This window comes from Astyanax mexicanus, unplaced genomic scaffold, assembly GCF_023375975.1.
Source record: "Astyanax mexicanus isolate ESR-SI-001 unplaced genomic scaffold, AstMex3_surface scaffold_31, whole genome shotgun sequence".
Classification (NCBI taxonomy): Eukaryota; Metazoa; Chordata; class Actinopteri; order Characiformes; family Acestrorhamphidae; genus Astyanax; species Astyanax mexicanus.
In genome coordinates this window covers 2,601,317-2,628,033 of record NW_026040041.1, presented here as the reverse complement: position 1 = coordinate 2,628,033, position 26,717 = coordinate 2,601,317, and the positions used below count along the sequence as shown (strand labels likewise).

General features: G+C 38.4%; 1 protein-coding gene across 2 annotated transcripts in view; it reads right to left on the bottom strand.

Moving 5' to 3' along the window:
• The window catches only part of LOC103034105 (tenascin-X), a 58,975-nt gene extending 42,346 nt beyond the window's left edge, over positions 1-16,629 (bottom strand). The window contains exons 1-3 of one of the 2 annotated variants that reach the window (XM_049472740.1): positions 16,516-16,629; positions 4,524-5,083; positions 943-2,127 (exon numbers count right to left, since the gene is read on the bottom strand). In XM_049472740.1, coding sequence (XP_049328697.1) covers positions 943-2,127; positions 4,524-4,923 — 1,585 coding nt within the window. In that variant the 5' untranslated portion in view covers positions 4,924-5,083; positions 16,516-16,629. The remainder of the gene's footprint in view (positions 1-942; positions 2,128-4,523; positions 5,084-16,515) is intronic. The other variant, XM_049472741.1, reaches the window with a different exon arrangement.
• Positions 16,630-26,717: the final 10,088 nt, after the last annotated feature.

Below are 26,717 nucleotides of genomic sequence, written 5' to 3'. Positions count from 1 at the left end.
AGATGTGCAGTTGCACAAACACAGCTTGTTTAGTGCCTCTAAAGAGGTACTTCCAAATTGCTTCCCAGGCATTGGCTAGAGGGGTATACAGCCCACAGCTGTGAATCAGTGGAACTGTGTAATCTGCAATGATGGAGCTCCATCCATTACTTTTTTAAAGGGATGAGTTGGGGAGTTGGTGATCACCCAACATCCTGAACTCGCTATCAGTTATCTTGTCACCAAATACGATCAAATCCTCATAGCCATGCTTCAGAATCCAGTAAAAAGTCTTCTCTGGGCAGCAAAGACAAAGTTACTATGACAAAAGATAAACTAAACTTAGCTAATCATAGGTTCATCCAGTTTTCCCTGAAGATCCTACAGGTACCGCCTCATGCTACCAGTAGTGATACTTGCGACATTCAACACTCAAAAAGAATCAGTCAAAAATGATAAGGGGGCAGGACAGGATTAGTTTGTACCACTAGCAAAACCTAAAAATTACATTTTTTGCAGGTTGTCTTGCACTTTCCTCTCCTGTTCTTACCTCAGTATCATTCACACCAAAGCACCAAAACTTGATTTCCAATCGTTCATGCTTCCTAACTGTGCACAATGACATCCCTGATAACCTTGCGTTTACACTGCCAGGCGACTGGCATCTTGACGATTTTATCAAGAGACATTCTACACCAATTGGCTGAACAAACACTTTGGACCAGTCACAGAAATGGGGGTCTGAGATCTGCAGCTTCTGCTCTCTGAATGTTTCTACGATTTCTACCGTACTTCACGTACCGTACTAACAGACTTTGTACTATAGTATGAAGATTTGTTTTGAGCAGTGTATTTATTGTAATGAATAATAATAATAATAAATCTTAATAAATCTTATTATTGAATTGGAATAGCAAGGTTCTGGTTCATGCAGAGTTCATGCAGAGGTTCTAGGCAACTTACCTGTTGCACAGTCGGGTCCCGTCAACCCTTCTTCACACTCGCTGCAGTCCGGTCCGGTGAATCCACGCCGGCACACACACCTGCCCCTCACGCACCTGCCACGGTTGCTGCAGTTGTTAGGGCAGGTCTTGGTGGAGCAGTCCGGCCCGGTGAAGCCCACGTCACACACACACTTGCCGTCGACACACCTGCCTTTGTTGCTGCAGTCGTTGGGGCAGGATTTGGCGGAACACTCCGGACCGGTAAAACCTTCATCGCACACACACTCACCGTCCACACACTGACCTCGGTCACTGCAGTCATTAGGGCAGGATTTGGCGGAACAGTCCGGTCCGGCGAAACCGGGGTCACACACACACTGTCCGTTCACACACCTGCCTTTATTATTGCAGTTTCCGGGGCAGGTCCTCTCGGAACAGTCCGGACCGGTGAAACCGGGGTCACACACACACTGACCATTCACACACCTGCCTTTGTTGTTGCAGTTTCCGGGGCAGGTCCTCTCAGAACAGTCCGGACCGCCGTACCCCTCGTCGCACACACACTTCCCATTCACACACCGTCCCCGGTTATTACAGTTATCAGGACACGTCTTGGCGGAACAGTCTGGACCAGAAAACCCAGCGTCACACACACACTGTCCGTTCACACACCGGCCCTTATTGTTACAGTTTCCAGGGCAAGACCTTTCAGAACAGTCCGGACCAGAGAATCCGGCTTCACACACACACTTCCCGTTCACACACCTGCCTCTGTTACTGCAGTTTCTCGGACACGACCGAGCCGAGCAGTCTGGGCCGGTGAATCCGGTATCGCACACGCACTTCCCGTTCACACATCTGCCACGGTTGCTGCAGTTTTTGGGGCAAGATTTACCGGAACAGTCCGGACCAGAGAAGCCGGGGTTACACACACACTTCCCGTTCACACACCGCCCTCGGTTGTTGCAGTTCCCAGGACACGAGCTCTGGGAGCAGTCCGGACCGGTGAAGCCGGGATCGCACACACACTGACCGTCCACGCACTTCCCTTTGTCGTTACAGTTACCCGGGCAGTCGGACTCGCTGCAGTCCGGCCCACTGAATCCTGGGAAACAAACGCACTTTCCGTCCACGCAGCGTCCCTGATCACTGCAGTCGTCCGGACACTCGTCTGTCGGTGGCTGGACCGTGGTGCATCCGGCTCCTGAAAGGACGAAGCAGAGTACATAAGAGAAAAAAAGAGAAATCCTTTCATTGAAACCCAATTAAAACCCAAAAATCAGTGTCCGTGAGGGCAGTGTGCCAAGTCCTGCTGGAAAATGAAATCCGCAACTCCATAAAAGTTGTCAGTAGCAGAGGGAAGCAGTAAGATATGAAGTGATGTAAGATTTTGCGGAAAAACAAAACCGCACTGACTTTTTTGGACTTAATAATAAACAGTGTGGAAACTCCACCCAGATATGAACTCGAACCCAAGCCCCCAGCACTGGAAGGTAAGCGTGTTAACCACTAAACCCCTGTGCATGTTCTAAACTTCATATCTGCTGCGTTTATAGGGTTAAATCTGTAGGGTGTGACCTGATTCAGAGTGATGGACTGACCTCAGCTCACACTCTACCAGAGTCAGATGTGATCATAGCTTGGCTCTGATGAGGAGTGTTTTCCCGCTGGAGAGGCTGTTTTAATTCAGGGTTTTAAAGGAATAATTCTGGTAAAGAATCAAATATGCGTGACTTTTCTCTCGTCCCAAACGCGATTAATCAGCCGAGACCCGCCACGCTTTCTGCAGTCGGCTTCTGTACTTCTGCACTGGAGCTGCAAGGCTAATAGAAAACGTTCCACATCATGTTTTAAGATCATAAAATGAGGGATTGCTAAATGCTCCAAAATACAAAGTACAAAAAAACAGTCACTAATATTCTGGCGTTCTCCAGCGTTCTCTAATTTCATATTTGCTCAGTTTACGAGGACAATGGGATTTAATTCTGCACTTAAAAAAAAACACAGTAAATCTGTCTTTTTGTTTCGAACCTTTCTTAAGATCATTTATATAAGAACATCTGAATATTTTTAGGAAGATAGAAGGATTTTGACTTATAATAAGCATTTTTATGCATTTCACCATAAAGCATAATGCAATCTGGCTGCAGCACTTTCCATACACTGTGTTTAAAGTTCACACTTTTTTTGGACAAGCTGAGAAGCAGTATCTCTGAAGTGGAAGAAGCACGTGGAATCAGACTTTTTCTATGGTTCCGAGTGAGCTGAGCTCTGATTGGTCAAATAGAATTGGCACACCATGCAAGACAAATCATTGCTGTCCCATCACTCTGAAGATGGTACACCAAAAAGAGAATCAAGTTGTTAAAGCAGCAATCTGTACATTTTTTTCCTTTTAAATTAAAAGTGGTAATGTTCCTAATGTACTGCATTAGGCTGCAGCTTAGAATTACACTGTTTCCATGCTGTTGTGTTCTATACCTGGCAACTCCGGGTGTGGAAATGGGACTGGGTAAATTTCAGTGGGGAGGTTCAGGTTCTTTACAGTTCAAGTAATAAAATACTGTCTGAAGCTCTACTGAAAAGAGCTGCCATTGCCTTAGCTCCTCATGTTTCCTTATTATCTAATGATGCATTCTAAACATGTTATGAGCTCATACAGAAAATATAATGCTTAATGCTTTAACTCTGATTGGCTCTAATCCTTGCATTGTTTGTGTTGAGACCTCCGCTTTGAAGCTGATTGGTCTTAATCAATACCTTGTTTGTTCTAATGCTAACTCACTCTGTCTCTCTCTCTCTCACTCTCACACTCTCTCTCTCTCTCTCTCTCTCTCTCACACTGTCTCTCTCTCTCACTCACTGTCTCTCTCTCTCTCTCACTCACTCTGTCTCTCTCTCTCTCTCTCAGTCTGTCTCTCTCTCTCTCACTCTCACACTCTCTCTCTCTCTCTCTCTCTCTCTCTCTCTCACTGTCTCTCTCTCTCTCTCTCACTCACTCTGTCTCTCTCTCTCCCTCCCTCTCACTCATTGTCTCTCTCTTACTCGCTCTGTTTCTTTCTCTCACTCATTCTGTCTCTCCCTCTCTCTCTCTCGCTTTGTTTCTCTCTCTTTCACTCACTCTGTCTCTCTCTCTCACTCGCTCTGTCTCTCTCTCTCACTCGCTCTGTCTCTCTCTCTCTCACTCGCTCTGTCTCTCTCTCCCGCTCTTTCTCTCAAAAACTCGCACTGTCTTTCCCCATCTTACTTACTTGGTGTCTCTCCCTCTCCCTCTCTCTCTCGCTCTGTCTCTTTCTCATTCGCTCTGTCTCTCGCTTACTTGCGCTGTCTCCCCCCTCTTTCTCTCTCTCCATCTTTCTCTGCTAAGAAGCTCTAGTCTGTCTGACCTAAGCTTACACTATTTCTGCCCCCTACAGGGAACTAGCAGCATTAAAAAAAGAAGCATGATGATAATGAATTTTTAAGTGATTGACATCACTTATATAATTGAATTTAAATGTGTCAATCTAATGCTTATATACAAGCAATGTACCGTGCAGTGAAAAGGGGTTATAATAGAATATAATAGAACAGTTATAACAGTTGGTAAATCTCTGGTACCTTTACTCTGCTGGGAGGTGCAGCATCCTCCCTCCGGACCTCCACATTTCTCCCTCAGCTCAGACACCTCCCTCTCCAGCCTCTCCAGACGAGCCCTGAGAGCCGCGAAGTCCCCCTCGCAGCCGCCGCAGCCGGACCCCGAGCTCGGAACCAGCCGGATCCGGTGGGTCAGAACCAGAGGAGCCCCCGGTTCCAGATCCACCTCCTTCCCTTTAGCCTCGCTGGGCTCACAGGGGTCTCCACCCTGCAGACACGGCTCTGAGACCACCACCCGGATGGACTGGGGTTTGGTGTCTCTGGAGACGCGCTGGGACACGGAGACCAGAGCGGTGTCCCCGCTCAGGAAGACGGGACATGGGAGGAGGACGAGGACGAGGTGGAGGAAGGACAAGACGGGCATCGTCCATAAAGTTTATTCCCAAACTGATGGAGCTGATGGATTGACTCTTCTCTCAGATGTATTGTCTTATTCTTATCTTCTTATTGTCTTTAAATCGACTCTTCAGTCCTCAGAAGATCCAGCAGCTGATCCCTTACTCCTCTTAAAGCCTCATTATCACCTGATAAAAAGATAAAAAAAGATAAAACACTTCATAGTTTATAGTTAGGATTTTAACATTATTATTATTGTATGATGTTGAGAATTAGCAGTACAGCTGTTAAACTGAACTGCTGGTGTTAATTTAATGCAGATTTAATGGAGATTTAATGGAGATTTTTCCGCATGAGTGAGTTTTATTGTTCTTCAAGCTGTGGTGGGAATCCAGTGGAAACCAGCCACAAAAAGAAGTTCTAAAGATGAAATTTCTGCAGTTTTAAAGTTTTATCAAATTGTATCACTTTGTTTCAATGTTTAAAGATGTTTCTTTAGCACTAAACCACACTGTAGTTCTCTAAACATGCAGCAATACATATACTGTCCTCATACTTAAATAATTCAATATACAGCTCTGAAAAAAGAAAAGAAAGCACTTAAAAACGATGAGTTTCTTTGATTTTACAAAATTCTAGAATATAATCAATTCATTTTACTCATGAATCTTGGCATCATGTTCTCCTCCACCAGTCTTACACACTGCTTTTGAATAACTTTATGCTGCTTTACTCCTGGTATAAAAATCAAGCAGTTCAGTTTGGTGGTTTGATGGTTTGTGATCATCCACCTTCCTCTTGATTATATTCCAGAGGTTTTTCAATTTGATAAAATCAAAGAAACTCGTCATTTTTTAAATGGTGTCTTATTTTTCCAGAGCTGTATATCAAATATTTACTGGCAGTAATTCATTCAAATGAAAAAGTGTTCCTAAACTAAACATTTTTAATTTAGATGTTTTTTTCGCTCCTCTTCATTTATGTTAGTTTACACTTGTATTCAGTTTTTATTGGTAAATATGTAGAAATACTAACAAACAGCACCATTTACAGATGTGAAATATTGTTGCTGTCCAATGAAAAACATTTATCTCCAAACAGCAACTTTACAGGAGAGAGAAAAAACCTTTCAATGGAAGTCAGTGGAAAACAAGTTTATTTCAGGCAATTAAATAAAAAAAGTGTGAACTAAAAGAAATGAAGAACAGCGAAAGGAATACAAATTAAAAAATGTTTAGTTTAGGAACATTTTTTTTATTTTATTTTTTATACTGCCAGTATATATTTGATATACAGCTCTGGAAAAAAATAAGAGGCCACTTAAAAATGATGAGTTTCTCTGATTTTACCAAATTGAAAACCTCTGGAATATAATCAAGAGGATGATTTCTGATATATATATATATATATATATATATATATATATATATATATATATATATATATATATAACATTATATATTTTAAAAAATCACATTAATCACATTAAATACTTATTCGCCCATCACTATAATATTGCTTGGTCAATAAAACACTGGATATAGTTGTTTCTTTGTTATTTACTGGGATGATTGGATACTTCTCTTGACTTCCATTGGTCCTAATCACTGTGTTAGTTCTTCCTAAACCTCCTTCTGAAAGTTATTGGTCAGTATCACCTCCTCCTAACTATCTTTTAGTTTGTGTATTGGGGTTTAATTCAGGTTTAGTACTGTGTAATCATGAAGTGTCACTAAAGCTCAGAGTAGAGCTTGTATTCTCCAGATATCTGAGAGGAGCAGGTCCAGGAACTCTGAGACGCTTTGGTCTTTGGAGCGTTTCCCTAAACACTGAAATGTCATTTAATAATAACAGCTAAAGGATCTTAATCATTTGGAGAATGTGTTCTGTAGAAGAGCATCAGAACAGCATGAAAGAGGACGCTCTGCTTCAGTAAACAGCTTTCACTTCCTTATACGGTCTTTCTGAAGGACCCATGAGGTCTAAACTGCAGCACAACAGAATATCTGACCTTTATATGCATATCAAAAAGAAGATTTATAGGTAATATCACTTAAAAAGGATGAATTTCTATGATTTTATCAAATTGAAAACCTCCGGAATATAATCAAGAGGAAGATGGATGATCACAAAACATCAAACCACCAAACTGAACTGCTTGAATTTTTACACCAGGAGTAAAGCAGCATAAAGTTATCCAAAAGCAGTGTGTAAGACTGGTGGAGGAGGACATGATGCCAAGATGCATGAAATTAAAACTGTGATTAAAAACCAGGGTTATTCCACCAAATATTAATCTGCATCTTTTTTGTTATTTCAGCCATTTCTCATTTTCTGTAAATAAATGCTCTAAATGAGAATATTTTTATTTGTAATTTGGAAGAAATGTTGTCTGTAGTTTATAGAATAAAACAACAATGTTCATTTTACTCAAACATAAACCTATAAATAGCAAAACCAGAGAAACTGATTCAGAAACTGAAGTGCATGACTTCAGACTAAAAAGCTAGTGGTAGGTATTGAGCTTTGTAAAGAGGCTTGTGATTGGATAAGATTATTAATCTTATATTGCAACTCATGGGCTAATCTCTTACAAATCTTCCACATGTATTATGTATGAATTCTATCAGTCAGGTATTAAGGAGCAGTAAAATCACTTCAGTGCAGTACAGAGTTATACAGGAGTTTCATAAACTTTCTCCAGCATAAGACCGGAGCAGCATTAGCATTAGCCGCTAACCGTTTCTTTCACCGTTCAGAGATGAGTATATCAGACTGTAGCCTGCTGCTAATCCCCGGCTAGCACCACTGGAGCAGCATTAGCATTAGCTGGTAACAGCGCTAAGCACTAACCTTTTCACCGTTCAGAGATGAGAATATCAGATTGTAGCCTACTGCTAACCTCGGCTAGCACAGCTGGAGCAGCATTAGCATTAGCCACTATATGTGCTTAGACCTAGCTCTTTCTCTGTTCAGAGGTGAGTATTATTGAACTGTAGTGTGCATGTTTCTGTGTAAAAACAAGCTACGTGGGAAGAACCGTTAGCTAATATCACCCTAGTATACCAGAACACTCAGGGTTCTTCAGTGTAGCGTTGTGGGGCAGCATTAGCTGCTAACCATGGCTAGCGCTAGCAGTTAGCTGTTAATGCTATCGCTGCTGCACCCAGCCTTAGTGGAAATCTGGAAATCTAAGCTAACTGTTAATATTGTTTGACTTTAAAAGAAATGTTAAGAAATATCTACCCTGATGGGCATGGTAGTCTGGAAATGAGGTGTGTTCAGGTAAAGTTCTGGTGTATTTCTATATATTTTGGTGGGGAAAAACACAGGAGAGCTACTGACTGATTAAAACCCTGACAACAGCCAACAGTCAGAGTCCATTCCTATAGGTGCTCCCAGCGCTCAATAGACCGGTGCACTACAGATCACTAAAATAGGTCCCCCAGACTTTCAGTGGTACAATGCTAGTGCTAGTTTAGCATACATTGGCTGAGATCTGTGACCTTCTGACCTTAATTCACTGCTTTTATTTAAGTCTCTTATTCCAGACGCTCGTTCCTCCACCGCTGACCCCCTGCAGGAGCCCTGCGGAGCTTCATGCTGTAATAAAACCCAAACACATGGAGATCCTGCTGAGATCTGAAGCATTCTTCTGTCCTACAGCACACTGACCACTGTCTCCTACAACACCTTGCTCTCAGGGGGGGGGGGGGGTTTAGGGTTCAGGCATGGGGTACAGTAACCACCAGTGCAAGAATTAATAAATAAAAAGAGCAGATAATAGGGGGCTGGGCGATATGGCTCTTAAATAACATCACAATATTATTTTTTTTGCGGCAACTATAATATTGATGATATAATAGAACATTTAAAAATAATGATTATTTTAAGAATGCACTACTGCAGCAACATGAATATTAACTTACTTACTTATATTACGTATATTGCGTATGATATGGATATAATGCAGTCCATACTATTGCATCTCAAAAAAATTTAATATCATTGAAAAGTTACTTTATTTCAGTAATTCAGTTCAAAATGTGAAACTCAAATATTATATAGATGTATTAAACACAGAGTGATCTATTTTAAGCATTTATTTCTTTTATTGTTGATTATTGATTATGGATTACAGCCAAATAAAACCCAAAAATCAGTGTCTCAGAAAATTAGAATATTATATATTAAGACCAGTTGGTACTTTGGCAGTGTGCTGCTGGAAAATGAAATCCGCATGTCCATAAAAGTTGTTTTCAGCAGAGGGAAGCTGTAAGATATGAAGTGCTGTAAGATTTTGTGGGAAAACAAAACTGCACTGACTTTAGACTTGATAATAAAACACAGTGGATCAACACCAGCAGATGACAGACATGTCTCTCCAAACCATCACTGATTGGTGGAAACTTCACACTAGACCTCGAGCAGTTTGGACTGTGTGTCTCTCCACTCTTCCTCCAGACTCTGCTCCCTTGATTTACTTTAAATAAAATGTAAAATTTACTGATGATCAGTGATGGTTTGGAGAGTCATGTCTGTCATCTGCTGCTGTTGATCCACTGTGTTTTATTATCAAGTCTAAAGTCAGTGCAGTTTTGTTTTCCCACAAAATCTTACAGCACTTCATGCTGTCAAATATTGTAAATTACATATTATAAATATACTGTATTTATCAATATATTGACTACAACATGACCCAAGATTAAAATTATTGTACTTTCAGCTTAAAAAAACACTATATTACCACTTCCCAAGAAGATTTCTCAACAAGATTCTGCAAAAAATGCAAAAAAAAAAAAATGCAGGCGATACATTTTACATACAGATTTCTGATCAAAACTTGGCCAAATTAATGCAAATCAATTAAACCTTTAGGAATCAATTAAACACATACTTGAGTAGTGTAGACTCTCCTGAGAATAGCAATGTCTGACAAATAAATTAATACTTTGTAATATTTAGGAAAGTAAAGAGTATTTAAATAAAGAATATAACATATTTCTGAAAATTGTCTCTGGGTTTCAAACATTAATAAGAAAATAAATTCTATTAACTAAATTCTATGATTTTAATCCTATAATTCACTTGATAAACCAGCTGCTCACAGAGTAGAAATGCAATGGAAATGACTTAAAATGTCAATTGATACTAGTGGCTGTGTGGTAAATTAGCTAGCTAACGTTAGCTAACCTTAGCTGAAGTTCAGTGCTAACCTTTCGAGGTAAAAAGTAGGAGCTTAGCATGTGTCTTGTAGTCCTTCTGGGCTTCAATGTAATCTGTCCACAACTATCAAATGCAATTATATGGCAATTATATTTACTGGTGTTTTAATCTGCCTCTGATCAGGCTGGAGCATGCTATGTTCCATACCTGGCAACCCGAAGGTGGAAATAGAACTAGGGAATGGGATCAGAGGCTAAAACTCTTCTGTGGAGAGATGCCAGAGCTTTAACTTACCATGTTTTCTTTTCATTTAATCAGTGATCACTCTGTTTGCTTTAGTAAAGAACTGAAGAGGAGGAGAAGGAGGAGGGTAAAATGAAGATGGATAATGAACGAGGGAGCGTAACGGTAGCGGAGGAGAGACAGGGGAACAGTTAGAGGAACAGTCTGGAAAACCAACAGGTTATTCCATTTTCAATCTTCTGGAAAAAAGCATGTAAATCTGTGAGCCGTGCTGCTGTATAAATCCCTCCGTATATATCCAACAAACACACACACTAACACACACACACACACACTATATACACACACACACTATACACACACACACTCCTCCAGACGCTCGTATATCTGCCAGTCTGCCTCCATTTACTCTCCAAACTCTGTAACTTCACACCAGCAGCTTCACTAAATCTGAGAAACTCATCCATCACCAGCAGCAGATCACTACAGCACAATACTCACTAATACTCACTACTGTTAGTGCACGGTGGGCGGGGCTATACTTAAAATAATTACATCTCAATATTCTTCAAATATATACACGATTTTTTATTGTAAGTGCGTTTTTTCAGTTTAAACCATAGACTGTGTATAGCTGGACAGAGCATAGTCTCTCAAAAGTGAAGCCACCACAGGTCGGGCGCCCCCTGCTGTTCGGTTGCAGAAAGCTGTGTAACCTCACCTATTCCCATAGGTTTCAATGGCAAAACAGACAACTTTCAATCGTGTTTTTTTCTAATATACTGTAATTCTACCTCCATTATTTAAATGCAGCAGCTAGTGTAACCTCTGCTTATATTGTCATATTTTTATTTCCCCACAGAATTCGGTTTTTAAAACATTATTCAGCTCTATTCAAAAAAGGTGTGGTTATTGTAAAAGGGCTGGTTATGGGCGGGACCAATAACAGATGGTCAGCTCTGCTCCGCTCCGTCCTGCAGCCTGTGACCTCGAGGCAGCCCTCAGGGGCGGGGTTATTTAAATTAATAGGCTGTCTGTCCACAGTCTTTCTCCCTCCTCTGGTCTCTACTGCGCTCTACAGACTCGGGTTTCAGGATCGCCAACATGGAGGAAGATTTTGGCTTCATTTTCATTGAATAAATGGGAACGGAGACACGGCAGCCATCTTTTTTTACAGTCACTGGTTTAAACAGACTCTGGTTGGTTTGTACTATTAGTGCAGTTCGATTGTGCAGGTGTAAAAACAGTAATCACACTCTGGTGCAGATTAAAAGAAAAAGAACAGGTCCCAAACAAACTCTGGAGTAGTTCACTTGTGGTGGGAACGTGATCTGGTCTCAATCCGACCCAGATATCAAATATACTCCTTTTTAATTGAGCTAAACTGCTGATAAGGAGCAGTTTAATCTGATATATAGTAGCCAGATAATGCTAATTAATTACCACAGCTACAGTCTCTGCTGCTGCTCCATGCTGTTTACACACTGAGCACGGTATGTGCTGCGTTCACTGTTCACAGTCGTGCGACTGTTTTTAAAAGTGTTTCAGTGTTTTGTATTAAAGCGTTACACAAGTATACACACTGAAAAACAGAATCTTCTCACTATATTTACTGTATTTCTTGCTTCCACGCCAGACAGATCTAAACCAATCAGAGGAGACGATGTGTTTTATGCATAGTTTATTGGTGCGCATTTTGGTGCGTTCAGGTTTGTGCCTGTGTGAAAACAAACCAAACAGAGGAAGAAACTCTACAAATAAACAAACTCATCTGATCTCAACTGATTCGGATCATAGAAACTTTTACAACTACAGGTGTGAAAACGCTCTGAGTCGGTTTAATTCTGGTTTTAATTTGTAGTATTTTCCAAAATAGCAACAAACAGCACCATTTAGAGCCATCAGATAAAAAATACAAAGAAATATTCTTTGTATTGAAACCATCTTTTCAACACAACTTCTCTATAAGTATCGACTCTCTCTCTCTCTCACCGACAAAGGTTGCTAGGAACCTGGGTGTTCTGGTTGATGACCAGCTCTCCTTCACGCACCATGTGGCCTCAGTTGCTCGGTCCTGCCGCTTTGTGCTCTATAACATCCGAAAAATTAGACCGTTCTTGACGCAACAGGCCACCCAACTCCTGGTGCAAGCGGTCGTCATCTCACGCCTCGACTACTGCAATGCCCTGCTAACTGGCCTCCCGGCCTGTGTAGTAAAACCACTCCAAATGATCCAGAATGCAGCAGCACGTCTGGTCTTCAACCAGCCAAAACGGGCACATGTCACCCCGCTGCTCATTGAGCTCCATTGGCTACCAGTTGATGCTCGCATCAAATTCAAAACTCTTACAATCGCCTACAAGGTGATGACAGAACAGGCTCCTTCCTACCTGCACTCACTCCTGAAGGCTTACGCTACCTCCCGGCCGCTGCGCTCCTCCAATGAACGCCGCCTCGCTTTACCAAACAAACATTCACACAAAGCAATCCAGACTGTTCTCATACAGAGTTCCCCAATGGTGGAACAAACTACCTTCTACTACCAGATCAGGAGAATCTCTCACTATCTTTAATAAACTCCTGAAGACAGAGCTCTTCAAAGAGCACTTACTCTCCTAACACCTCTAACTAACTACCTTCTACTACCAGATCAGGAGAATCTCTCACTATCTTTAATAAACTCCTGAAGACAGAGCTCTTCAAAGAGCACTTACTCTCCTAACACCTCTAACTAACTACCTTCTACTACCAGATCAGGAGAATCTCTCACTATCTTTAATAAACTCCTGAAGACAGAGCTCTTCAAAGAGCACTTACTCTCCTAACACCTCTAACTAACTACCTTCCACTACCAGATCAGGAGAATCTCTCACTATCTTTAATAAACTCCTGAAGACAGAGCTCTTCAAAGAGCACTTACTCTCCTAACACCTCTAACCAACTACCTTCTACTACCAGATCAGGAGAATCTCTCACTATCTTTAATAAACTCCTGAAGACAGAGCTCTTTAAAGAGCACTTACTCTCCTAACACCTCTAACTAACTACCTTCTACTACCAGATCAGGAGAATCTCTCACTATCTTTAATAAACTCCTGAAGACAGAGCTCTTAAAAGAGCACTTACTCTCCTAACACCTCTAACACACTAACTACTTCTAACCTCATTTCCTTCTTCCCCTCCTTCACTCCTCTATCCTATTATTCCCCTTTGACCTCCTTTTATCCCTACCCAAAGATGTTTTACCTTTAAACTTATTTTACATTATACTTGACTATTGTAAGTCGCTTTGGACAAAAGCGTCTGCCAAATGTAATGTAATGTAATGTAATGTAAAAATATTTATTTTATATTTATTTTTAAGAAAGTCAAAACCATGCAGCAAAATACAACTTAATAAAAAAATAAAACTTCAATGAAACCAACATAAAAAAATGCTTAAGAAGTTGAATCCAGCTGTTTTATTAAGAATAGCAAACACCTCCCATAGAAATAGAAATTTGAGACCTTCTCAAAAGTTGGAGACGTATTTGTGATTCTCATTTAGGTTTCATTTAAAGATCAAAGATTTAAAGATGTTTCTCCTAAAACTGTTCAGGAGAAATAGAATTAGACATCGACATTGATCCAACATGTCATGATGTTAAAAAAGTTCATTATCGGTAGATATTGTCATGTAAAACGAGTGTGAAAACAATGTTGTATCAAACAGTGGAAAAGTTTGTAAAAATGAAATACAAATGAAAATGAAAAACATTTCACAGTCTGTGATGTGACTGTTGCACATGTCTACATTGCAATATCGATGCTAAACTGATATATTGTGCAGTGCTACTCAATTTATCAAATTAATTTAATAAATGTGTCCAGTTTATAGGAACAGTGAGATCTGTTATTAAAGCAGAGCTGTGGAGAGTTCTGTACAATTTAAACGTAACATATTCTATTCTAAAATAAGAAATCACTTTTAAAATAAGTGTTTCTTTGATTTTACCAAATTAAAAACCTCTGGAATATAATCAAGAGGAAGATGGATGATCACAAGCCATCAAACCACCAAACTGAACTGCTTGAATTTTTGCACCAGGAGTAAAGCAGCATAAAGTTATCCAAAAGCAGTGTGTAAGACTGGTGGAGGAGAACATGATGCCAAGATGCATGAAATTAAAACTGTGATTAAAAACCAGGATTATTCCACCAAATATTGATTATTTCTGAACTCTTAAAACTTTATGAATATGAACTTGTTTTCTTTGCATTATTTGAGGTCTGAAAGCTCTGCATCTTTTTTGTTATTTCAGTCATTTCTCATTTTCTGTAAATAAATGCTCTAAATGAGAATATTTTTATTTGTAATTTGGGAGAAATGTTGTCTGTAGTTTATAGAATAAAACAACAATGTTTATTTTACTCAAACATAAACCTATAAATAGCAAAATCAATTTTTTCTAGAGCTTTTCTAGAACTTTTTAATGAATCATCACATTTTTTAACTAATATACGTTTTTATGATCTTTTAACTGACAATTAGTTGATACTTAATAACTTAATTACCATTTAATACTGTTTATTACTGTTAGTTCGGTACTGTTAGTAGTTGCTATTTTATTGAGTGTTTATTAAGTCTTATCATTTAATATTTCTCCACGTTTTACCGTACTGCGATACATTTTCTGATCATATTAATAATATACTTTTTGACAGATGAAAAGGAAAATCTTATTTCATTGCAAAGAGTGTAATTAGTGCATTTTACCTGAATAAAAGACAGGACAGTATGAGATATGGGTGCATTTTGAATCATGTTGTCATGTGTTTAAAGATAAATATTGTGTTTTAAATATATATATATATATATATTGTGGAGTCTTAAAATAAATGTGAATCTAAAGAATCTAAAGTATAAAACAGAGTTATTTTCTGGTTTATTATAAAAAAAAGCATGTGTTCCTCTATATCTTTAATATAGTCTTCAATATTAAATTTACAATGTAAAAAATATATAAAAAAAGAGAAAAAACACTGAATAAGAAGAAATATAGTAGATACATGTGTTATATTGGACAACTGCAACAGCCCATAATTCCCACGTCTGTGCATCACTTACACAGACAGTATAAAAACCAAGATGTTAAAAGTAAAATGTAAAAAGTTGATGTGGTATTTGGTGCATTGTTTAAAAACTTAAAATCATTTTGAATTATTTTCATTTAATAATCTCTGATTTAAATGGCAAGTTAATGTATATTTTTAATGCATATTATAGAAATGTAATGCAGTGCATGCACCAGTGATGTGAGAAGTAATGTAGTGAATGTGCAAATCATAAAATAATATTTTTTTATGATGTAAAATGCTAAAAAAATAACTTTTTTATTGTTACAAAACTACAGTTTAGACTTATTGTACTGTAATGTATTAATTAGGTTAGGTTAGGTTATTTTTTCTTTTTAAATAAACATCACTGTGCTCAGTATGAGATATGGATGCATTTTGAATAATATAATCATGTGTTTACAGAAACATATTGTGTTTTTATTACATATTGTGGTGTCCTCAAAGATAAATGATTAAATCATTAGAAGAATCTAAAGTATAAAACAGATTCTGGTTTATTATTAATAATAATTCAGCATGTGTTCCTGTAGAGCTTTAATATAGTCTTTAATATTACATTTACTATGTAGAAAATCATAAAAAGAAAGAAAAACACACTGAATGAGAAGAGGTACTGTAGATGCATGCGCATCACTAATACAGACACTATAAAAACCAAGAGCTCTCCAGATCTCGAACTTAAAAACATGGAGAAAATTGAAGAAATGTATGTGGTATTTGGTGCATTATTCAAAAACTTAAAAGTTATTTTCATTTCATTTCATTTTTTGATGCATACTATAGAAATGGGATACAGTGCATGAATCAACGATGTGAGAAGTAATGTAGCGAATGTGCAAATCATAAAATAATACATTTTTTATGATGTAAAATGCTCATAAATTAATTTTTTACTGTTACAGAATTAGAGTTCAGGCTTTGTACTGTAATATATTAATTAGGCTTATATATATATATAAATATATAGCAGAATAGCTATAGAGTTATTAGAGGGTTTGCTGGGCTGCAGGTTCTCCTCAGGGGGGTTTAATGGTGTAGTTAGCAGTATTAGTTCTGTTAGTACCTGAGGAACAGGTGAGTATGGAGGTCCTACCTGAGTCCGCTGCTCCTCTGCTGAGTTCTCCAGACCTCCTCACTCCTCTACTGCCTGCCTATCACTGATCCCTCCATCCACTCCTCACTCATTACCCTACTGACAGAGAGAGAGAGAGAGAGAGAGGCTGTAAAATTTTCTCATTCTTTAAGAATTTTCCTCCCCCCTCTCTCTCTCTCTCTCTCTCTCTCTCTCTCTCTCCCTCCCTCTTTCACTTTTTGTATGTTTCTCTCTCTCTCACTCTCCCACTTTCTCTCTCTCTTTCTGTTCCTATTGCTCCTTCTATCTCCCTCTCTCTTCATCTCTATATCTCTCTTTCTAGTGCTCTCTCTCTCACTTGATCTCTTGTTCTGTATCTCTCTCTCCCTATTTCTTTCTATCCCTCACTCTATTTTTTTCTCTCTCCCTATTTCTTTTTTATTCCTCTCTCTCTCTATTCTACCTTCTCTCTATTCCTTTCTATCCCTCTTTCTCTCTCGCCTCTCTCTTTCTCTATTCCTTTCTATCCCTCTCTCTCTCTGTCTTTCTGTCTCTCTCTCTCTCTCTTTCATTTTTTGTGTGTTTCTCTCTCTCCAGATCTCTCCCTATCTCTGTATACCTCTTTCTCTCTTTCTGTTCCAATTGCTCCCTCTACCTCCATTTCTCTCTCTCTGTTTCTTTCTATCCCTCACTCATTTTCTCTCTCAATTCAATTCAATTTAATTCAAAGTTGCTTTATTAGCATGATAATTATTCACATTTGTATTGCCAAAGCTGTGATTAACATTTAACTAACAAAATAGAGCATAGGAAAACTGCACAGGTAAATTTGAACACAAGTTTGAGTAAACAATTCAATTAATTATTATATAAAAAAAGAAAAAAACACATGTAATTTATAATAATAGGGGAGTTTTTCTGGATCGGGGATGTTTTTAAATGCAGGTAATTTGTGGGTGAATTTGGTGTAGAATTGGGTTCTAATCTGGGTATATTTGGGACGTTCTGTAAGGAAGTGCAGCTCTGTCTCTGGTCTGTTCAGTGGGCAGTGTGGGCAGCAGGATTTCCTGTGTCCAGGCTGTGGGCACGGAGTCTGTACCTGGTCAGGGTGGACCTCGGTTTGGGGTCAGTCAGAGTGCTCAGGTATTCTGCTGCTCTGTACTGACGCTTTAGAGCCTGTAGTTTTGTTGGAGTTGTTTTGTAATTTGGTTGAATCTGATTGGTTTCTGGTCCTGAGTGTGTGGGGTGTTAGTGTGTGTTAGAGCTGTGTGTGTAAGTGTGTTAATGTGTGTGAGTGTAGAGCTGTGCTTCAGGACCACACTGTTTTTGACTTTGTAAATTGAATTAAATGTATTTAGGTACTATCTACAAGAATAATCTAGTACAGTCTAGCTACTAAAGAATTTCATATATAATTATATGCACTACTGGTGTCACGGTTTACCCAGGCAGGTAGACGAGGAGACGGACACAAGTGCAGGTAGGGCGAAATAAATAAATAATTTATTAAATAAATAACAAAGAAACAAGTAAACAAGGATAATAAACCAAAATAAACGAGGGAGACTAGAGAACATAAACAAACAAGAGATAATAAGAATAAACAAACAGGGAATAACAACAAGGAACTAAACTCGATAAAAATAATAACTAACAAACAAACCGTGAGTAAATAAACAAAGAAGCAAGCGAGAGACTTAATAAATACAAAACAAAACAGGGCAGGGATAAATACACAAATAACCAATAACCAAAACAAATCAGAGAACCTAAACTAAACCAACTAGAGAATAAAATAATAAACAGGGAATATATACAAGAGAAGGACTAGAAATAAACAAGGAAATAAACAGGAAGCTAAACTAGACAAGGGAAAACTAAACTAAGCAGGGCAAGGGAAACAAACTAGGAATAAACACGGAACTAGGGCTTTAGCAACACAGAAACGCGGAGAGACAGACGACAGGTGAAGGTGCAAAGACCGACGGAGACAAAGTGGCAGAGGAGGGCTATTTAAAGAAACAGGAAACACTCTATAATTAGAAACACCTGGGGAAGGGGCGGAGCTACAAATGAGAAACAGGTGGAAAAGTACTGAGACGGGAGACACAGAGGAGCACAGGTCACGTGGGGAAGACACACAGAGACACGAGACGAGGCCAAGACGTGACAACTGGGTGTTTCTTTGTAATTGTGTGTCCTCAAATACATTTGTAAATTTCAGTCTAAATGCCAAAGTAAAATGTACAACGCTTTTGTAATTCTTTCTTTTTGTGAGACGCAAAACTGAAAACCATATATCTGCATATTGGGTGTGGCCTCCCCCTTACTTTCCATCTTTGTGTTGTCTGATGCCCAAAGCTACCTGATCCTGAGCGTGCAGTAATTATAATATACATGTTGATTGGCAGGTCTCAGTGTTGTAGAGCTGTAAGAGTAAGTTCCTAGTGATCACAGTATGCTGACTCTGAGCTACAGAGTTCACTCTTTACCCAGTTTACTCCTGTATTACTCCATTATTATACTGTTACAATACTAAACTTAAAATGATAAGTTATGTGAATATTACTAAAATTGTATAAACTTGAAAGTTTGTGTTAAAATAAAGATGAATTGTTAGTTTATTTGACTAAACAGATCATTTTTTAAAAAGGACAAATGAAACACTTGAGTTGTTTTAACTCAGTGCTATTTAGTACTATTTAGTAAACCATAAAAGTCATGGGAGAATGTAGCGCTGCATAAGATACACAGAGTAAAATCTAATTGAATATTGAATTGTTGCAAAGTAACATTTACTAAAAAAATTGTAGTTACATACACTTAGAATTATTAGTGAATATTACTTGAATATATGCTCTTAAATTTACTTGCTGTTTTTACGTGGAAAAGGTTTCCTAACTTTTTTTTAAGTAAATCATACTCCAATTTCTTTTCAGTGCAGCTGAGTGAGGGGACTGGTGTCTTGGTACTGCAGAGCTTTATAATGGTAAGAGTGGGTGTCTCTGTGTTGTAAATGTCTCCAGAATTTGATTGTCCTTTTTTGTATTTTTAGAATCAGTGGAAATTGTCCTGATTCTGTCCTGCATGCACTGTTCCAGGAGTTTCTCTGAACCTTCAGAATCATTTTACACAACTCTGCATGCAGACGTCTCTCTCCCTCCCTCTCTCTCTCTCTCTCTCTCTCTGTTTCTTTCTATCTCTCTCTATTTCTTTCTATTCCTCCCCACTCTGTCTTTCTCTATTTTTTTCAATCCCTCTCTCTGTCTTACTCTCTCTATATTTCTTTCTATCCCTCCCCACTCTCTATTTCTTCTCCCTTACTCTCTTTTTCTATTTCTTTCTATCCCTCTCTCTGTCTTACTCTCTCGCTATTTCTTTCTGCTCCTCCCCACTCTGTCTTTCTCTCTCTCTATTTCTTTCAATCCCTCTCTCTGTCTTACTCTCTCTATATATATTTCTATCCCTCTCTCTGTCTTACTCTCTTTCTCTCTGTCTCTCTCTGTCTTACTTTCTTTCTATATATTTCTATCCCTCTCTCTGTCTTACTTTCTCTCTATATATTTCTTTCTATCCCTCTCTCTGTCTTACTCTCTCTTTATTTCTTTCTATCCCTCCCCACTCTCTATTTCTTCTCCCTTACTCTCTTTTTCTATTTCTTTCAATCCCTCTCTCTGTCTTACTCTCTCTATATATATTTCTTTCTATCCCTCTCCGTCTTACTCTCTCTTTCTCTCTGTCTCTCTCTGTCTTACTCTCTCTATTTCCTTCTATCCCTCTCTCTGTCTTACTCTCTCTATTTGTTTTTATCCCTCTCTCTGTCTTACTCTCTCTATTTGTTTTTATCCCTCTCTCTCTCTTACTCTCTCTATTTGTTTTTATCCCTCTCTCTCTCTTACTCTCTCTCTATTTGTTTTTATCCCTCTCTCTGTCTTATTATGTATATTTCTTTCTATCCCTCTTTCTGTCTTCATATACAAAAGGTAAAAAAATAACAATACATAAATATATATATATATATATATATATATTAACATACCTTGCATATAAAAGTAAATCATATAGATAAATAATAGAAAGGATAACTGAATAAGATATTAATAACAGTGTTATATGTTGTGATTAGACTGGTGATTAAGCTGATTTCTGTGATGATATTGACATTATCACAGTCAGACAGAGATGTGATAATCTCTCTCTCTCTCTCTTTCTTGGTATGTCTCTCCCACTCTATCTCTCTCTCTTTCTCCCTCTCTCTTTCTCGATCCCTCTTTCTCTCTATTTGTATCTCTTATTCTGTCTCACTTTCTCTTCCTATTGCTATTTCTCTCTTTTCCACTCTATTTTTCTATTGTCTATTTCTCTTACTCTCTCTCTCTCTCTCTCTCTCTCTCTCTCTCTGGGGTTTACTGGTCTCTGCTGGGCGTTTTGAGCTTCAATGGAAAACATCTGATATTTTAGATGTTTTTGAATGACGAGCGCTGCATCTCTAATGTCTTTGATCCTCGTCTGGTCTGTGTGTGTGTGATGTGTGTGTGTGTGTGTTTTAGTGTGTGTGTGTGTGATGGTAGTGAGATCTTCCTGAGCATCCTGAGTGTCTCCCGGGTTGTCTCTGCCAGTTGAGAGGGATTTTATGTTGGAGGTTCTCTGGCCCGGTTCTGATCACATGGTTCTGAGCACATGGACGGTTCTGCTGGGTTTATAGTGTTCTCTCAGATTCTTAGACAGACTGTTCTGTTCAGGAGCTTCTCTCATAAACAACCGTGTACGTCCTGCTGAAGCTCACCTGACCAAACCCTGAACCCGCACTGCAGCTCAGTAGAGCTCTCAAAAACACAACGACTTTAACTAGTTACTGAATTACATATAGAATTATTAGAAAGCACGATTATCAACATCAAAAATCACCTGTAAGAACCTTTACCTGCTTACTACAATTAACATTGGACCACACTCATCAATAAAAACCCTTCGCCAACTCTGGAAAATCCTTCTAAAAATGTTCCTTTCTCAGACTAGACTTGATATTCTCTGCTCGACCCAGATGTTAGTCATCATTGCAACACTGAAGAAGTATAGACCTATAATTTAATAAAAACTGTTTATGAAGAACCGATCTCTGAAAGATTAAAACTGTTTTTTTTATGCTATTTTCATATTATATAAAGCCATGGTGTGATAATCACAATGTAGCAAAGTAACAAATCAAATGCTTAAGCCCTATCCGGATGGAATTAGTTTCTGTGTTTTAGTCAGGTGATAAAACTCCTGCATCCGGACTGCAATTGTAAAAACAGGAGGATCAGTGAGTTTTTAGGCTTTTTTTTCTCGGTCACGTGACATCATCGCGGTGTTCAGTAGCTCCTCCATTTCCACTCGCTGTTGTGTTTTTAACATGGATCTCCGTGGAAACCGTGGCGTGCCCAAAGTGTAATTACGGTGCGCGGCAGTGGACAAATATCTATTTTATTAAAGGCGAGGAGACGAAACTCAGAGATGTGCGTCCGGACGGGACTAAAATTACTGGAGGAGCACGGAGTTCAGAGAAAAACAGTAGATAATTCAGCCTGTAATTTTCTCAGAGGACGTCTGAGAAAAACACCTACATGATCGCTCTGGACGGGAATAAAATCACAGAGGATAAAAAACCCATAAATGAGAAAATTACCCAGAACCCCATGAGAAAATAAACCCGTCCGGATAGGGTTTTAGGCTATATGATAAAATATTTTAAAAAAAAATGTGTAGAAAGTGTTTTATATTCTTAAACCTTGTTAATTATATTAGAGTAGAGAAAAGTTATTGTAAATCATGTAATTGTTGTTGCTCTATTTGGGTTTAATGATTGTGCACAATAAACAATAAAAATGGAAATAAACAATACAATTAGAATAAAAAAAGTGAAGTCAAATTAAAAAACAAAAGAATAACAATAAACTGGAAATAAAAGTAAAATAAGAATAAAGCAAAAATATATTAAAAGAAGAAAAATGTAAACTCAATAAAAGCTCAATATAAAAAAGTTTTCTTGTTTAGAAAGTATTTTATTTTCTTGAAACATGCTATATTATATTTGATTAGAAGGAAATCGTTATTACTAATTTACTGATCTTTAGGCCTCTGTGGATCATTGTTCGCATTGTTGGTGTTTTAATCTTTTGGATATTCTTAATAATTCTTAATAAACATTTTTATTAAATAATAGGTCTATGGTTCTTCAGTGTTGCAATGTTAATAAACATCATTCTGAACAGAGTTTGCTCACACAAGCAGCCTGAAAATGTTTATAAATAGCTCAGTTTTAACGCTCTACTTACTATAAATAATGTAGGGTTTAAATCAGGCTCGGGCTCATAATTTTGCGCCCAAGTCTTAATTTTTAAGAACTTTAAGACTTGTGTTTGAAAATCATGAACAGTGATAGTGTTATAAACCTGAACATTGATTTATTTTGTCACCCCGCTCTCGTGTCTATGTTACCTCCTGTCTATCTCTCTCTTCAGTTAGTCTGTGTTACAGTCAGATCTACTGGAGTCGTTAGTCTCAGTCTGATAATGTTCACATTCTTTGCATTACGCAGATCCAATCAGATATGTGGGAGTTAACAGGAAACATCAGGGGGCAGGAAACTGTCCCAAGTGGCAAACTTACCGTCTTCATAGTGCTCTTCATGTGCATGTGTCCTCAAGGACTTTAAAGCTGCAGGGTGTCCAGTTTCTTATTCTGATAATCAGATGGGTTTTAATGAGGGTACCCTCTATAATATCATTATCAAGCCCTTCAGTAAGGACAGTGTAGTTTCTTCTTGGTAACAGAAGAACAGGAGCTCCACTGACTGATTATAACCATGACAACAGTCACTCGTGCATTTCTACATACACCCCCGCTCATTACAGACATTACATTAACAATAAACAGAATACAGAATAAAATAACATTACTGTTCCCTTAAATAAGCTTTGTTACGATGTCCCATTGTTACGATAGCAAAGATACACCAACACACCATAAATCCAGCTGCATGACCTGTAATTGCAGACAATGAAATTCTCCTCTCCTGAAAGACATTTTCTGCTCCCCACAGCAAATTTACCAGTGTTAAATTCAATGTATATCCTGGCAGTTTCACGGTATATCACAGTTGTTTATACACACCTTTTTATATTCAGAACTGATTCTGAGCTCGTCTGCGTAACGAAAGGAAGCTGTGGATCAATTTTCTGAGTGAATAATCGCTGTTTGCTGTTTTTTATTTATTTTCTATTTTAGTATTTAACTTGGATAAAAACACTCATACAGCGAGGAGCAGCAGCAGGAGCCCCTTAGATAAAGGGCTGTTCTCATTTCTCTCCAGGCAGGACAGTGTGTTAGCTTGTTATGCTAACTGGCTAGCCTAAGTTAGTGAGCTGTATCTTCTTCTTTGGTTGTGCTGTTCTACACAGAGCTCCACAGCACCTCTAGCAGTATGGCAGTATGTGAAAAATGCATAGCAGTTTAAAAACAATTTTGAGTGATATATTTACTGCTGTGAGTGTTGATTCACCAAATAGAAGTTCAGCAGTGCAGTAGCTTTAGAGGAGGTTCTGTAGATCTGTCCAGGTTTGAGTTTCACACATCTACACTCCATCATGCATCTTTAAGACTCAGTGGCGCAAAAAGGGGGTATGCAGCACTAGAGGGGGCGCCAAATCGATGCCGGAAAATTATTTCTAGCCGGCATTTTCTGTAAGAGCTATCAGACATTGCCTGGCCTGGGCTTCCGGGGCTTTAGCCTCGAATAAATATCCAGTAGCCCCGAATTGTTTCGCTCAGCTCAGCTGTATTATTAGAGATTAATTAATATTATCTATCTATCTATCTATCTATCTATCTATCTATCTATCTATCTATCTATCTATCTATCTCTTGACGCGAATCACGGAGCCAGTTCAAGGATAAAGTCCCGCCTTTCAGTAGAAACAGACAATCAGCTTGCTGGTTTTGCGGAGCGTGGTGGGCTAGTAGGGAAGCCCCCGCCCCAACCCCCCCACCGCCATCGCTGGGGAGGATTTCCAAAACCATGTAAACTGTGATGATATGTTTCTGATAGCCGGTTAAAAAGACACGTCTCTGAATCAAAACACACAGATCAAGGTTTCAGAAAATAAAACTGTATATGTTTAACTTGCCCTGATTTATGTACCTGAACAGCCAATAACTATTTAATTTTCTAATGAATTCTGTGTTTAGGATTAATTTGGGATTGCAGGATTACTGTAAGCTATAATTAACAAACATTTATTTAGCTAATCAGTTAGCTAGAAGCTGGATGTTGTGGATATTCAGAATTTAGTCCTATACTTAGTTTAAATGAGTTTCTTAACCCTGATCTCTGCTATAAAATTGTATGTTTTTTTCCAGATCTAACTGATCAGATAATAAACTACTATAATTAGTTTTAGGATTTTTACATACCCAGGCAACGCCCCTGATAATACACATCAAAAAACAGAATCACAGCACTAATCAGTGATAAATCTTTGGGTAAGATTTCTAGGTTTTCTCTCTCGTTCTGCTAAAATCAGTTACTAGATGGAGTTGATAAAGATTTACAGACGTGACAGAATCAGTTCCAGCATGCTCTGTAACAGCAGCGTACAGTCAGCACTCAGGGGATCTGAGGCAGGGTAGGAATGGAGGGAGTTTCGGGGAGTTTTCAGGCAGCTGGTCTGATCTTAGCTCTGCTTCTTTTGCTGTATCTCAGGAACTGTGCCATCTGTAAAAAGGTCATATCAGGAACATCGACAGCATGAACTCTTACAGTGTTTCACACCAGCACTGTTCATCCAGTTAAAACAGCCTGCTTTTTGGTTGTATTCTTGGTGCGGTTTGTTTCAGCAGGTGTGAAAACAGTAATAGGACTCTGGTTTGGACAAAAACAACCAGACCGAGACCCACAAGAGAAGATCGACCTCGTTCAGACCCAACTATCAAATATACTACTCATATTTGAGCTAAACAGCTTTTCAGGTGCAGTTTAATCTGATTTATTACCGAGATACCAATGATTACTACGTTTATTAACAAATGCTAATCTCTGCTGCTGTTTTATTCTAAACTACGCTAAAATTTGTGCTAGTCTAAGCGCAGAACCATCTTCCTGTATTTATGTTCTTGATCCAACCCAGACATTTCTTCAATGGAACTTCATTGCAGGGTTCTGACAGGTTCTTAAAAAGTCTTAAAATGTCTTAAATTAATTAAGTCATTAAGGCCTTAAATTGTCTTTAGTTTACAGTACATTTTCTGTAAGTATTACATTTTGTGGGAAAGCAGATAATACATTTCGTGTTAAGTTAACTAATGTTACCAGGGAGAAAACTAAGGTGAGCGGAGAGCTAGCTAACATTAGTGGTGTGCTAGCTGAAATACTAATGTTAGCGATGAGTTAGCTACGCTAACAAGGAGAGAACTAATGTTAGTGGAGAGCTAGCTAACATCAGTGGCTAGCTAACTAACACACTGACTTAAGTGGTGAGTTAGCTTTGTTACCAGGGAGAGAACTAAGATTAGTGGATAGCTAGCTAACATTACCAGCAAGCTAGCTAACATTAGTGGCTAGCTAGCTAACACACTAACTTTAGTGGCGAGTTAGCTACATTTCCAGGGAGAGAACTAAGGTTAGTGGAGAGCTAGCTAACATTAGCAGTGAGCTAGGAAACATACTAATGTTACCAGGGAGAAAACTAAGGTGAGCGGAGAGCTAGCTAACATTAGCAGTGAGCTAGGAAACATTAGTGGCTAGCAAGCTAACACACTAACTTTAGTGGTGAGTTAGCTACTTTACCGGGGAGAGAACTAAGGTTAGCGGAGAGTTAGCTAACATTAGCAGCAAGCTAGCTAACATATTAACTTTAGCAGCAGGTAAGCTACGTTACCAGAGAGAGAACTAAGGTTAGCATGAGTTAGCTACGTGAACTAAAATCTGGACGCTTTACAAGTTTGTTTTAGTGGGTTTTTATTTTATCAGGCACCACTTTTAAATATATGGCCACATCAGACAATAATAAATGAACAATGATTATTATTTATAGAGAGGATACTTTAATGTTTTTCATTAACGAAATGCAACTTATACAACATATAAAATGATAACAACAGATGGGAAATGTAAGTTTTGATTTCCAGTGCATAAAATTATTTTCTACATTTTTACATAGTGAGGTCTTAAAAAACATCAAATT